The sequence below is a fragment of the Labeo rohita genome, chromosome 8 (genome assembly GCF_022985175.1).
Source record: "Labeo rohita strain BAU-BD-2019 chromosome 8, IGBB_LRoh.1.0, whole genome shotgun sequence".
Lineage (NCBI taxonomy): Eukaryota > Metazoa > Chordata > Actinopteri > Cypriniformes > Cyprinidae > Labeo > Labeo rohita.
This window is the reverse complement of record NC_066876.1, coordinates 19,214,666-19,228,522: the sequence shown is the minus strand read 5'-3', so window position 1 is coordinate 19,228,522 and position 13,857 is coordinate 19,214,666. Positions and strand designations below refer to the sequence as shown.

General features: G+C 42.0%; 1 protein-coding gene across 1 annotated transcript in view; it reads left to right on the top strand.

The window, feature by feature from the left end:
- Positions 1-13,857, top strand: part of celsr3 (cadherin, EGF LAG seven-pass G-type receptor 3) — a 71,972-nt gene that overhangs the window by 5,268 nt on the left and 52,847 nt on the right. Inside the window, 2 exon segments of the mRNA XM_051116877.1 lie at positions 7,304-7,694; positions 7,696-12,532. Of these exon segments, the coding sequence (XP_050972834.1) occupies positions 7,491-7,694; positions 7,696-12,532 (5,041 nt within the window). The 5' untranslated portion in view covers positions 7,304-7,490.

Here is a 13,857-nt window from a genome sequence, read left to right as displayed (position 1 = left end):
AATATTAAATTTTTTTCCATGCTGTTTTGCCTTAAGCTTGCAGTATGAAGAATTAGAGATTTCTCCAAGAAAAGCAGTGCAGTCTGGTAACAGTGCATAAAAAAACATGTGGCTTTTACAAACTCTTTGTGTCAGAGTATTTACAACCTGAAAGAATCACAACTGCTGCAGACACCTTTATTATTTAAATAAATATCAGTGACCAATCATTAAGTCAAGGTGAAGAAAAAGTGGCAAAGCAGTTTAAGCTTATACATTCTCAGGCAGTATTTAAAAAGTCAACTATTGCTTAAAAATTACTATATTTCTTGCTTAAAATGAACCCGAAATAGGTTGAAAAGTAATGTTTATTCATTTGTTGAACATTTATTAATACACTGAATAAATAATAATTAAATCATTAAATAATTAAATTTAAAAAAAGATTGCAAAAAGTTTGCAAAAAAATGCTGGGTTAAAAACAACCCAGCGCTGTGTAAAATATAGACAAACCCAGCGATTGGGTTAATTGCTGGTTTTGACCCAGCAATTAGGATAAATGTTATAATAACCCAACCTTCTCTGACTCTAACCAGCTCAACTATTGCTTAAAAAATGACTATATTTCTTGCTTAAAATGAACCCAAAATAGATTGGAAATTAAAATGTATTAATATATTTAATAAATAAACATTTATTAATAAGTTGAATAAATAATAATTAAATAATAATAATTTTTTAAATCGCTTATTTATAAATGTTCACCTTTTGATTACATTTTAAACAATAGTTGAGTTAAATAAAACAATCCAGAAGGTTGGGTTAAACATTCAACCCAACCACTGGGTTGTTTTTTAAATATTTAGTCAGAAATATACTATTTTAGACTATTTTATAAAATAAAATTTTTAATCCACATTTCTCCATTATGACCCTCCCTTTTTTCAATTCTAAAAATATAGAAACATGTTTTACACTACAAAAAATGCTGGGTTTAACCCAGCGGTCGGGTTAAACGTTTAACTCAACCTTTTGGGTAGTTTTATTTAACTCAGCTATTGCATAACAATTACTATATTTCTTGCATAAAAACGTACATAAAATAAAAAAAATTGAAAATTTGAAAGTTGAAAATTAACATTTATTGATATGTTCAATAAATTAACATTTATTAAGAAGTTGAATAAACTCTACATTTCTTATTAATTAATGTTTGCCTTTTAATTATTGCTGATGCCTCTAGTAATTATGTGTCTGATTTGTAGTTTACAACTTATTTTGGGTTCGTTTTAAGCCAGCCATATAGTAATTTTTCAACAGTAGTTGAGTTAAATAAAACTGGGTTAAACATTTAACCCAGTTGCTGGGTTTATCCATATTTCACCCAGCATTTTTAGAGTGTACTTTATCATTATGCAATAATTCAATTCATCACATTACTGTGATAACTAGTCTTTACCATCCAGCTGTGTTTGTGTGCTCATTTTGTCAGCTCTTTGCAGTTATATTTCTTTGCTATGATTCACCATTTTGTCAGAATAGACTGCGAAGAGCAGACTGCTGTGTTTGTTTATGAAATGGGAGTGATGCATCAGTAATGCGATGATAACACATTTTGAAGGGTACGTGTGCGTGCACGTGGGAGCGGATGGACTAATTCCAACTTTTCGCATATTCCATGTTAACGAACGAGCTCGAGAGCGTTTGGTCTGCTCTAAGAGTCATTCAGAAGTTAAATTACAAGAGCTCCATGTCGAAATCCAATAACCATGCGGCAGATAACGAACATACAGTGTTCATAATCCCATAATCCTCTAAAATTGCTAATGACATCACTATGCTCCCGGGGCAACAGCGGCACAACGAGTTTATGCAGGAGACGGCCAGGAACAGGTCCTGAGGTGGGGGCGTGTCCTGAGCTTGCTTTGCGTTTATGGATTCTGGGTGTGGAAGCCACATTGAATATTCAGGTTCAGCTCACGTGCACATCATTTTAATTAATTCGCGCTCACCAGGCACAGATTTGGTGGGGTAACAATCGCACAACGCTCAGCACACTCCACCCAATTGACACCATATGCCTTCAGTCGGATCTCAAGGGCTCTGTTTGTGTCTTGTGGAGGCGGTAGTATTTTGAGAGGCAGATTAAAGCGCGTGTAGGTGTCAGAGAAAGACAATGCTTGAGATTTGTCTCTGTTGGTATATACAAAGTGATTGTGCATTATTTAAACCTCAAGTCCTGTGTTGTCAGTATGCACCCATGCTTAAAAAAGGACGTGTGCGGTTATCTGCCAGTCCCTCTCTCTTGTGAATATGTATTATTGCCGCCTGCCCGTTCAGGCCCAGCCGTGACAGATGCTCACCAGGCCGAGGCCACCTGCTGCTGCGGCCACAGGGGAGGGGTTAGCGGGGTGAGCGGAGAGGACAGCAGGGTTGCGTATGGGGGGAGGGAAGGGGTTCGCCGGATGCAAGCAATTACAGATCAACAGTGGTGGCGAGACACAAACACAAACCCCTCTTCTTGATGGAACGTACCCCCTACTCTTGCCGTTCCCATGGTAACTCGGAGAATAGCTGCGGCCTTGTAGCTGACAGCTTACCTGAATGTGTATGTGTGTGCTTGTGTGTTAAGGGCCCCCAGGTGTGCTCTGTGAAGTGTGCGCCCCTGTAATACGCAGGCTGGATTTTTGGGGATTACAAATCAGCCCATTAGAGCTCTCACTCTTTGGCTACTCTCTTCTCATCTCGCAACCCGACTGTATAGAACCCGACTGTCTTTTTAGTCTCGCGCAGACAGGCGTCTTATTAATAATTTTGTGCGACGCTATATTTAGTGTGTCAACGTTGATGCAGGCATGAATAAAACAAGATTGCGCTTGATATTAAAGTCCTTCAAAACCCGAACATGGTTCTCGTGGTTTTGGACTAAAGAAATTCATGTGACATTTTTTTTCACTCACTTTGAAATTCAACTTCAAAATCCACAGATACTAGTACCTGTGAGATTGAAGCGATGGATCTCAGCAGTCAGCAGCACACAAAATGAGCCCAGGACACATGAGCGTTGTCTGCAGATCTGAACCGATCAGGTGTTGTATGCTCATTTTTATAGGTTCAGGGATTTTAAAATGAGAAATGTCATTTTTGGGATCACATTGTTGCATCACATTTGATTCAGATTACAAATTTGTTACTGATACAGAATTTTTTTTTTAAATCAATTTTAGTTATATTTAATCCAGGATGTACATCACTGGTTTTGAGGTTTTTGGTAACACTTTAGTTTAGGGAACATTATTCACTATTAACTAGTTGCTTATTAGCATGCATATTGGCTGATTATTAGTACTTATAAAAGACATATTAATTACTTATTCTGCATGATCATTTTCTAGATTTCCTAACCCTACTCAATACCTAAACATTATTCAAAATAACTACCTTACTTATTATGAATAAGCAGTGAATTAGGAGTTTTTTTTGGGTGTCATGACCGAAACATCATCATGTTTCAATAAATCTCATCACACTTGAAATAGTGTTAAAATTGCAAAATAAAATAAAATAAATTTACAAGGTAGATATAAGCAACATTTTAACAGGTCAGTGTAACCCTTCTTATTAAATTATATATTACTGTGTTTCAGTAGTGACAAATTTAGGGACACGAATATTCCAAAACTTTCTGAAAATACAATATGAGAATTAACTAAACAGTTACTTGAAATTTGTACCTTGGTTTATATATTTTAATAAAAAAATTGTGTTGATTTTTTTAAAGGTGTTTTAAGAATGGCCCATTATACATTTGATTGTCCAGAATATTACTCATTTGTAACTGGTTTAGATATTTTAGTACCTTGACTTTATTGCATTCACATTTGATGCAACTTATTACTGGTTAAAGGAGAAGTCCACTTCCAGAACAACAATTTAACAAATAATTTACTCACCCCTTGTCATCCAAGATGTTTATGTAAAGAAATTGTTTTTTGAGAAAACAAATTCAGCATTTTTCTCCTTATAATGGATTGCTATGGTGCCCCAATTTTGAACTTCCAAAAGACAGTTTAAATGCGGCTTCAAACAATCCCAGCCGAGGAAGAAGGGTCTTATCTAGCGAAACAATCGGTTATTTTCATTTTTAAAAATACAGTTTGCATACTTTTTAACTCATGTTCTCATCTTGTCTTCAAAATCATCCTATTTTGTTCCTTTGATCTTATTGGCATGTTCAAAAACTCCCATCAGTGTTGTAGGATGATTTTGAAATGATTTTTATATATGAGGCTGTTTTACCTTTTTTGTTAAGGGTGTTTGAACTGTCTTGATGTTCAGAAAGCAGTGATGTTTATGATTTTGAAAGGCAAGACTTTTGAAGTTGAAGGAGAAAATGAGATGGGAGTTTTTAGATGTACCCTAACTGTCTTGAGCCAGAATAACAAGTTCAAGCAGAGCAAGTCAAGAGGAGAGTCTGAGATTAAAAAGTATTTAAATTGTATTTTTTTAATGAAAATAACTGATCGTTACACTAGATAAGAACCTTCTTCCTTGGCAGGGATCGTTTACAACCGAATTTTGGATCTTTTGAAGCTGCATTTAAACTGCTTTTTGGAAGTTCAAAATCTGGGCACCATATCAGTCCATTATATGGAGAAAAATGCTGAAATGTTTCCCTCAAAAACATAATTTCTTTATGACTGAAGAAAGAAAGACATGAACATCTTGGATGACAAGGGGGTGAGTAAATTATATGTGAATCTTTGTTTTGGAAGTGGTCTTCTTCTTTAAGACATTGTTGTTTTTAAATGTTTTAATCTTTGTTGCGTTCAAATTTGATCCATTTATGCATTTGGCAGATACATACAAATGACTTACAATGTACATTTCATGGTAATCAGACCCATGACCTTGGTGTTAGACTCATGCTCTACTCTTTGAGCTACATACAAATCCTAATAAAATGGTGTATAAAAAGTCTTATCATCATCCACCAGTGTAGGCAGAAATGTAGGCCATATGTGTTTTCATGACATGCAAGAATTTGAATTATGGGCTCGACTTTATTTGGGGAATGATGAGTAACACTAAACATGATAGCTCTTCTCGGAGGCTGTTTGGCGAGCTGGTAAATCGCAGGCAGGCTGATCGGAGTCACCCGTCAGTCTATCAGTCAGGTTTCACAGAGGAAGCTCTCAGTTATGGGAATTCCTCTCCTCCTCACTTAATGTGATTTAGGGCTGCCGTGACTGTGTGATATAATACCATCAAGCGTCTAGACACACACAAGCACACCCGCAGCACTAAAGAGCAGACATGAATCTCATCCTCCACAGTCAACGAGGAAAATTCACAAATCATCTTTTTCTGCTTAGACATCGCTGGTAACTGCACACAGAAAGCACAAGCCCTTTACCACAGCCAGCTCTGCTCAGCTCCGACTAGAGCACGAGAACAGTGGGGCGCGAGCGCAGCTTATCGAGAGAGCGCACGTGAGCGTGTGTGCGCGCGCACAGTATAATTGAGCCGTATGAATTTTTCAACATCCGTGGATTCGTTCCAACCGTGTCAGTGGCAGGCAGACTGTGCGAGACACAGATTGGTTTTTGTAACGCGCAAGTCTATTTCTGACTAAGCGTGGATTTCACATGCGCCACGCGGGGCTGTGACACGCGCCTCTGAAATTCCCCCATATGCAGTGATTTAAAACAGAGGAAAAAACATAGTTAAAAAATGTCTCCATGTCAGACAATGCATTCGAAATGAGATCGTGACTATCGAGTAGGAGGTAAAGCTGGCAGGAGAAAAAAAGTGATTTGCAGTCAATACATTGAATGGGGAAAAATACGCCTCAGGAAATCGTTCAGTGAATAAGACATGACGTCACAGGTGGACACCGACTGATTGTTACAGCTACACACAACCACCATCAGCTCCCAAACCCCCCACTGACCTTATTATACTTTTTTTCCGCACAAAAAAAAATAAATAAATAAAGAATAGGCTGTTTTGACATTTTGTCGAGTAAATATTTAATGTGGTTAATAATGTACGTTTAAAACGGAATAAAATAAACTAAAAATGTAAATTCTTAAAGTTACCCTACTATATGCTGGAGAAAGTTATAATATATTTAAAGCAGTCATAATGTCATGGATATATATATATATATATATATATATATATTATTTATTTTTTATTTTTTTCCCATTATTTTAATATGTTCCTTGAGGTTTACTTATAATGTTAATAAAGTCTTTTGGCACACACACGCAAAAAAACAAAACAAAAAAAAACATAAATATGTGGGGAAAAAAAGTTTATTTCTGACCCTCTCTAAAACGGCCTGATTTAAGGGGCGGGTCCTTTAAGACTTCAGTCAGTAATCAACCACTTTTATGACTGGCTGATATCTTTGCATAGGAAACAGTCTAAACACCCCCTCGCTATTGCATGTGAGTGTTTTGATAACATAATCAAAATTAAATGGTAATTTCCAGACAAAGCATTATGCAATCATTTACTTACAGTTTGTGATGCAGCTGCAGTCAGATCTAGTTCTGCTTCAACTTTCAACAAATGTTTCTTTGTGAACTCTCCATGACACCATGCCTTGTTTATAAAACAAAACGCTCCGAACAATCCTCAGACACAATCTGGGATGTCATTAAGTTCATTAAATCTCATTCAGCATAATCAATTGTGTAATCAAGCAACTAAACGCCAGTGGGCGGGGCCTATGATGAGAAGATGACGATTCGTAGATCTTGCTCTGGAGGTGGTATTTATGCAAATAAATAATTTCTTTAAAAAAAAAAAAGTGTTTGGCGTCACCTGGCACCAACTTGATTAAACAAATGCTGTGTTTATAATGAGGAAGAGGTTTTAAGCTTTGAAATTTGCAGGATGTTTTAATGGTGCAAAGACCTCTTTTATGCCAAAAGATCAATTTGATTTGTCATGACCACTTTAAGTGCCATTATATGATTTTTACTATAAAATAGGCCTACTAAAGTAAATTGAAATTATTGTATGAAAAAATGTTGTTGTATCCATGTTTTGTTAGTGTTTATTAGCACAGGATGCTGTTTTATCATTTTATCTTGGCCACTGTTAATGTAAAATTCACTAATGATAAACTTTGATAGCACTGGCCTTCAGTTACAGGTGTTGTTATGGAAGCATATTTTAAGATACAAAACAATGCATTATGTAATTTGAATGCAATGTATGGATTTATGGAATATTCATTAAATATAAATTCTATTCCATTTCCATGTTCCATATCTAATTTATTCTATTGTTTTCTCTTTGATATTGATAGGATGTATAGCATCTCTCCAGCGGTGGACATGGCGTCATCCGAGTGAGGAAACAGCCTTGCGCACACTGGAACGAACCATTCCCGTCTCTGATAGTGAGAGAGCGAGAGAGCGAGGAGAGAAAGAAAGAAGCGAGAGGGGGAGGAGTGAGGGTAGCACCGGGTTCGCTGTGAGCCATGTTGGATGTGAATGAGAGATGCTGCGCTCGTGCCGCTGCTAGCCGGAGCTCTACCAAACACCGAGAGTAGATGCGAGCTTCCCGGGATCACCGAGCGACCGGGGAGCACGGCGGAAGGAGTCGGGCGGTGGTGGATGAGCTGGCCACTTAGCCGGCGTTTGGAGAGAGAAAGAGAGACACTTCGGTTAAGAGAGAGGGGAGAAAGGGGGGAGAGAGAGAAAGGATTTCACCAGACTAATGGCTGCACTGCTACTGGACTTGGGCTCGCTTTCGCCGCTGTTGTTTCTCCTTCTCCTCAGCTCTTTGTTCACTGTTATCCCGGGGAGTGCAGCAGGGCCGTTCTGCCGCTCCCTGTGCACCCACCCAGCCCCCGGAGACGCTCAAATCACCAGCCTGCCCGACGAAACGCTAACGGGGGCTTTGGCTGGGGGCGACTGGAAGATCCACCCAGCACGGACGGAACGGTCGCGTGGACGGGGATCGCAATGCTTACGGTCCTGTGCACTGGGAACCCCCTCAGGTCCGGATTACCGGAATTCTAGTGCATGGATATCAGAACCGGCGGCGCACACCGGACGCTGTCATCAACAGCCTGTTTGGAGTAACGGTGGCAGTGGAGAGAAGGGCGTTGTTTCTCGTGTTCTCGCCTCTCCGGTTCAGTATGGCAAAAAGAGGACTATACAAAGGACTAGAACGCGCTCGGGGCCACAGACGCGCCTCCGCACGGACAGGGTCATTGCACAAAGCGTGCTGGATAACTGTAGAACCGTGGATAGCAAACCCAGGCCTAACCACTGGCCATGTCACCCAGAACGGGAGTTTGCCGCTGCCAAGACACCAACTCGGCCGTTATTAAAAGCCTATTCTTATTCTAATGTGGTTTCGGACGCCAATAAATTGTACAAAGCGAGAGCGGACCGTCCCCTTTCAGGCCCCCTGAATGTTATCGATCTCACCAGAGAGAGCTGGATCGGGTCAGGCATTAGGAATACCCGCGGGTGCTCGGAACCGTGCGAGTGGCAGCTCTCTCTAGGGCTTGGAAGCGAAGCAAGCAGCTGTCTCGAGTCACACCGGATCACAGGTTGTTCTGAAAGGTATCCAGACTGGCACAGCAGTAACTGGCACCGGTTCAACACCTCTCTGAGGCGCTACGCTGTCTGTGGAAGGCAAGCCAGAGAAAATACAAACACATTTTCAGATAACAACTCAAAAGTAGAATTTGTGCATGCAAAATCTGATCGGAATAGTTCGCAGAAGTCTTCTTGTGCATTCAAACGCACTGCCTGGGTCAGGACGGGGACTCGCTTTGATGACGGAAAGGCTCATTATAGTGGATCAACTGGAATCAGCGCTGCTCAGTTGCATATCGGCGATGTACACAACTCTGACTCATCTGCTACTGGCTCTCCCAGGGGTCATAATGCATCACATATCTACCTCTTAGTCGAGCTTAACTTTCCTAAAGGTTTTCGTGAGTCACACATTCACACACGAGGCACGCAAGAAGATTCAGCACCCGCTCAGTGGACAGCGCCAATCTCCGTGCATGAGTTCCCTTACTCGAGTGACTTTCCTGAAAGTTTGTTGCTGAGGAATCGGAACAGTAACAATAACAACAACTGCGCCAAAAATCCTAATAATAACCTCCACCACAACAACAACAGCAGCCCTGGCGATCAAAATACAAATGAAACCCAAAATGTTTCTGACAGTGAAGAGCGCGACTTTATAAGAGAGCAAAGCTCACGTTATCCCTGCTCCAGTGCGCATGCAGAGTGTGGCGACTATGACAGCTTAACCGCCGATGGGGGAGCCACGCGGCCGCAATTAAAATCCGGTAAACGGGTGTCATTACAAGCTGAGGGTGTCAGTCAGCAAGAGGAGCAGCTGGAAGCCGCGACTGAGTGCGGTAGGAGGGAGGGACAAATAGAGGGCGGGGTGCAAGGGGAGGGAAAGGGGGAGGGTGATAGACAGCCTTTAGAGGGAGAAAGGGAGGAAAGCATGGAGTGGGTGATTGCAGAAGACACAAAGGAAGAGGCAGTGTTAGAAGAGACAAATTTGCTGAGTGAAAAAGAAAAAGGCCAAGGCAATGGCACCTCTCAGTCAGACGGAGAAAGCGATGAAAACAAAGAGGGAACGTGGACTGAACAAAATGAGCTTCAACGTAGTCTAGATGGGGTGGGAAACACACAAAAAGCAAAAGAAGAGCAAGAGTACAACGAAGAGCAGACAGGTGTCCCTCCTGTTGGGCGCTCCCGCAGAGCTGCTAATAGGCAGCCCCATTTCCCCCAGTATAACTACCAGGTTCAGGTTGCTGAGAACCAGCCTCCTGGTACCTCAGTCATAGCTATGACAGCTGAGGACCCTGATGCCAGTGAGGCAGGCCGACTCAGTTACAGCATGGCCCCTTTAATGAACAGCAGGTCCACGGATTACTTTCAAATCGACCCAATTACTGGCCTTCTCACCACCACACACATTCTGGACCGAGAACACATGGACCTGCACTACTTCCGAGTTACTGCCACAGACCACGGCTCACCACGCCTTTCTGGAACAACTATGGTGACCATCACTGTGGCTGATCGTAACGATCACTCTCCTGTGTTTGAGCAAACCGAGTACCGCGAGACCATTCGAGAAAATGTAGAAGAGGGCTATCCTATCCTGCAGCTGCGTGCAACCGATCTCGACTCACCTGCGAATGCTAACATTCGCTACAGATTTATTGGAGAAGGTGCAGCTGTTGCACGCGCTGCGTTTGAGATCGATCCACGGTCAGGGTTGATCACAACACGAGGCATTGTTGACAGAGAAGCAAATGAACGTTATACCTTGTTGGTGGAAGCAAGCGACCAGGGTAGAGAGCCGGGGCCACGGTCGGCTACCGTTAGTGTCCATATCACTGTGTTGGATGAGAACGACAACGTTCCACAATTCAGTCAAAAGCGATATGTGGTTGCAGTTCGAGAAGATGTCCGACCACATTCTGAAATCCTCAGAGTCAGCGCCTCGGATCAGGATAAAGATGGGAATGCTGCTGTGCACTACAACATAATCAGCGGGAACAGCCGAGGACAGTTTGCGATTGACAGCGTTACTGGAGAAATCCAAGTGGTTGCACCACTGGACTTTGAAACAGAACGGGAGTACACGCTACGACTGCGGGCTCAAGACAATGGCCGCCCTCCTCTTTCCAACAACACTGGAATTGTAAGTGTGCAAGTTACTGATGTCAATGATAATCCACCAATCTTTGTCTCCACACCTTTCCAGGCTACAGTGCTGGAGAGCGCTCCAATCGGTCACTCCATTCTACACATACAAGCTATTGATACAGATAACGGCGATAATGCACGCCTAGAATACCGTTTAACGGGAACCGGCACGGATACACCATTTGTTATCAATGCTGCCACTGGTTGGGTCACGGTGAGCTCAGAACTTGACCGTGAATCGGTAGAGCACTACTTCTTTGGTGTTGAAGCTCGAGATTACGGTGCCCCACCTCTTTCCGCCACAGCTAGTGTTACGATCACCGTAATGGATGTTAATGATAACCGACCAGAGTTTCTACAAAAAGAGTATTACGTCAGACTTAATGAAGATGCGGCTGTTGGAACAAGCGTGGTCAGCGTAACCGCAGTTGACCGTGATGTAAATAGCGCTGTCACGTATCAGATCACAGGTGGAAACACACGTAATCGCTTTGCCATTAGCACAGCCGGTGGTGCAGGACTTGTCTCTCTAGCACTGCCTTTGGATTACAAACAGGAGCGTCGCTATGTGTTAACAATCACTGCCTCTGACAGAACTCTCCATGACACCTGTCAGGTGCACATCAATATTACAGATGCCAACACACACCGCCCTGTGTTCCAAAGTGCTCATTATTCAGTAAGTGTGAATGAAGACCGGCCTCCTGGCAGCACTGTGGTGGTCATAAGCGCAACAGATGATGATGTTGGAGAAAACGCCCGCATCACGTACTACCTGGAGGACAACATTCCACAGTTCCGTATCGATCCTGCAAGCGGAGCGATCACACTTCAAGCTGAGCTTGACTACGAAGACCAAATGACTTACACGCTTGCCATCACTGCACGTGACAATGGAATCCCTCAGAAATCTGACACCACTTATGTGGAGGTCAACGTTAATGATGTAAATGACAACGCACCTCAGTTTCTGAGCCCCAGATATCAGGGTGGAGTCAGTGAGGATGCTCCACCTTTCACTAGTGTCTTACAAATCTCCGCTACTGACCGTGATGCTCACGCCAATGGCCGTGTCCAGTATACCTTCCAGAATGGAGAGGACGGTGATGGTGATTTCACCATAGAGCCAACCTCTGGAATAGTCCGGACCGTCAGGAGGCTTGACCGCGAAAGTGTTCCCTTCTACGAGCTGACTGCATTCGCCGTGGATCGCGGTGTTCCGCCTCAGCGTACACCTGTGCACATTCAAGTCAGTGTCATGGATGTCAATGACAATGCTCCAGTGTTTCCAGCTGATGATTTTGAGGTTCTAGTGAAGGAGAATAGTGCCGTCGGGTCCGTCGTAGCTCAAATTACAGCGACTGATCCAGATGAGGGCCCAAATGCTCAGATTATGTATCAGATTGTGGAAGGAAACATTCCAGAGATCTTCCAAATGGACATTTTTTCAGGAGAACTCACTTCTTTAATTGACCTTGATTATGAAACACGGAATGAGTACGTAATTGTTGTCCAGGCCACATCAGCACCACTAGTCAGCCGTGCCACAGTGCGCATCAAACTGGTTGACCAGAATGACAATGGGCCCCAAATGCAAGACTTTCAAATCATCTTTAACAACTTTGTATCTAATCGATCCAACACCTTCCCAAGTGGGGTTATTGGACGAGTTCCAGCTCACGACCCAGATGTTTCGGATCGTCTCTACTACACCATAGACCGCGGGAATGAGCTGCACCTGCTGTTGTTGAACCACACGAGTGGGGAAATCCGGCTCAGCCGGAAACTGGACAACAACCGACCACTGGTGGCCCCGATGGTGGTCACCGTCACTGGTAAGACCAAGATGGGGGAGGAAAAGATGTAAGGGAGAAGGGGAGGCAAAGAGGGAGGGAGAAATGGGGAAATGAGGCAAGGGCTATTAAGGTCATAAGGATGAAATCAAATCAGGTCAAATTGGTTTTGCTAACTCTTTTCTGCAGTGCTCTATTATGAAATATTGCTGAAGGCAATGTGTCAGTATGGAGAGCCTATGTGAGAGGAAAAATAGAAAGAATAGAAGATATCTAAAGAGAAAGCTGACCCTTGACTTGCATTTTTCTCTGTAAAGACATTTAGCGATCAATGTCAATGACTTTATGCTGGAATGATTTCTACTGGCATTAGCAGGTACTGTAACAGGAGTCTGAGTGGTAACATGAGAGAGTGTAAGTGCTGTAGAGAGCGCTGCTTGACCACAATGGCTAATGTTGTTGATTGCATTGCTGGGAAGTGTAGATAATTGTATCTTTTGAAAGGCTATAAATGGTGATTTGTTATTTACAGACAAGGTAACTAAAATGGTAAATTTAACATGATGTGTGGGGCTTTGTGGCTGTGTTGTGTGTATTTATCACTCCTGCTTGACTTAAACAATATTGCTGATTTTGTTCTGTGGTTTTTTGCCTTATCTGGCAGTTTGTGTGTGTGTGTAGGTTGGGGAGTTTGTAAGGCCGCAGTGTTAGACAGCTTAGTTACCCTCTGGTAAAATTCTCTCTTTCTCTCCTCTGAGGAAAGCACACTTCTGTTTCCATCCCCCTTTTGCTCTTCGTTCCTCATTCATTTTTCCCTCCTTGCTTTCCATTGCTCTCATCTTTTTCTGTTGGGTTGAATAGTCTAAATATGTGACCCAGGACCACAAAACCAGTCATAAGGCATAACTGAGATTTGTACATATGTTTTCTATTGATGTATGGTTTGTTAGAATAGGACAGTATTTGGCCGAGACACAACTATTTGAAAATCTGGAATCTGAGGGTGCAAAAAAAAAAAAAAAAAAAAAAAAAAAAAAAGAAATATTGAGAAAATCGCCTTTAAAGTTGTCCAAATAAAGCTCTTAGCAATGCATATTACTAAACAAAAATTAGGTTTTGATATATTTATGGTAGGATTGATCAATTGATGTATTATTGACTATTGCTACAAATAAACCCATGCTACTTATGACTGAGTGGCTTTGAGTTTTGATGTCCTGAGGGAAATGGAAGGTTAAGTTGAAGGAATTTCCTATTAAATAATTCCTTTGTATTCTGCGCTCATCCTAATGAGCGCAGCTCATTGTCTGTAAGATGAGATGACATAGTTTGAAACTCAATGTCGCTTTTATCTTGTTATTCTCCAA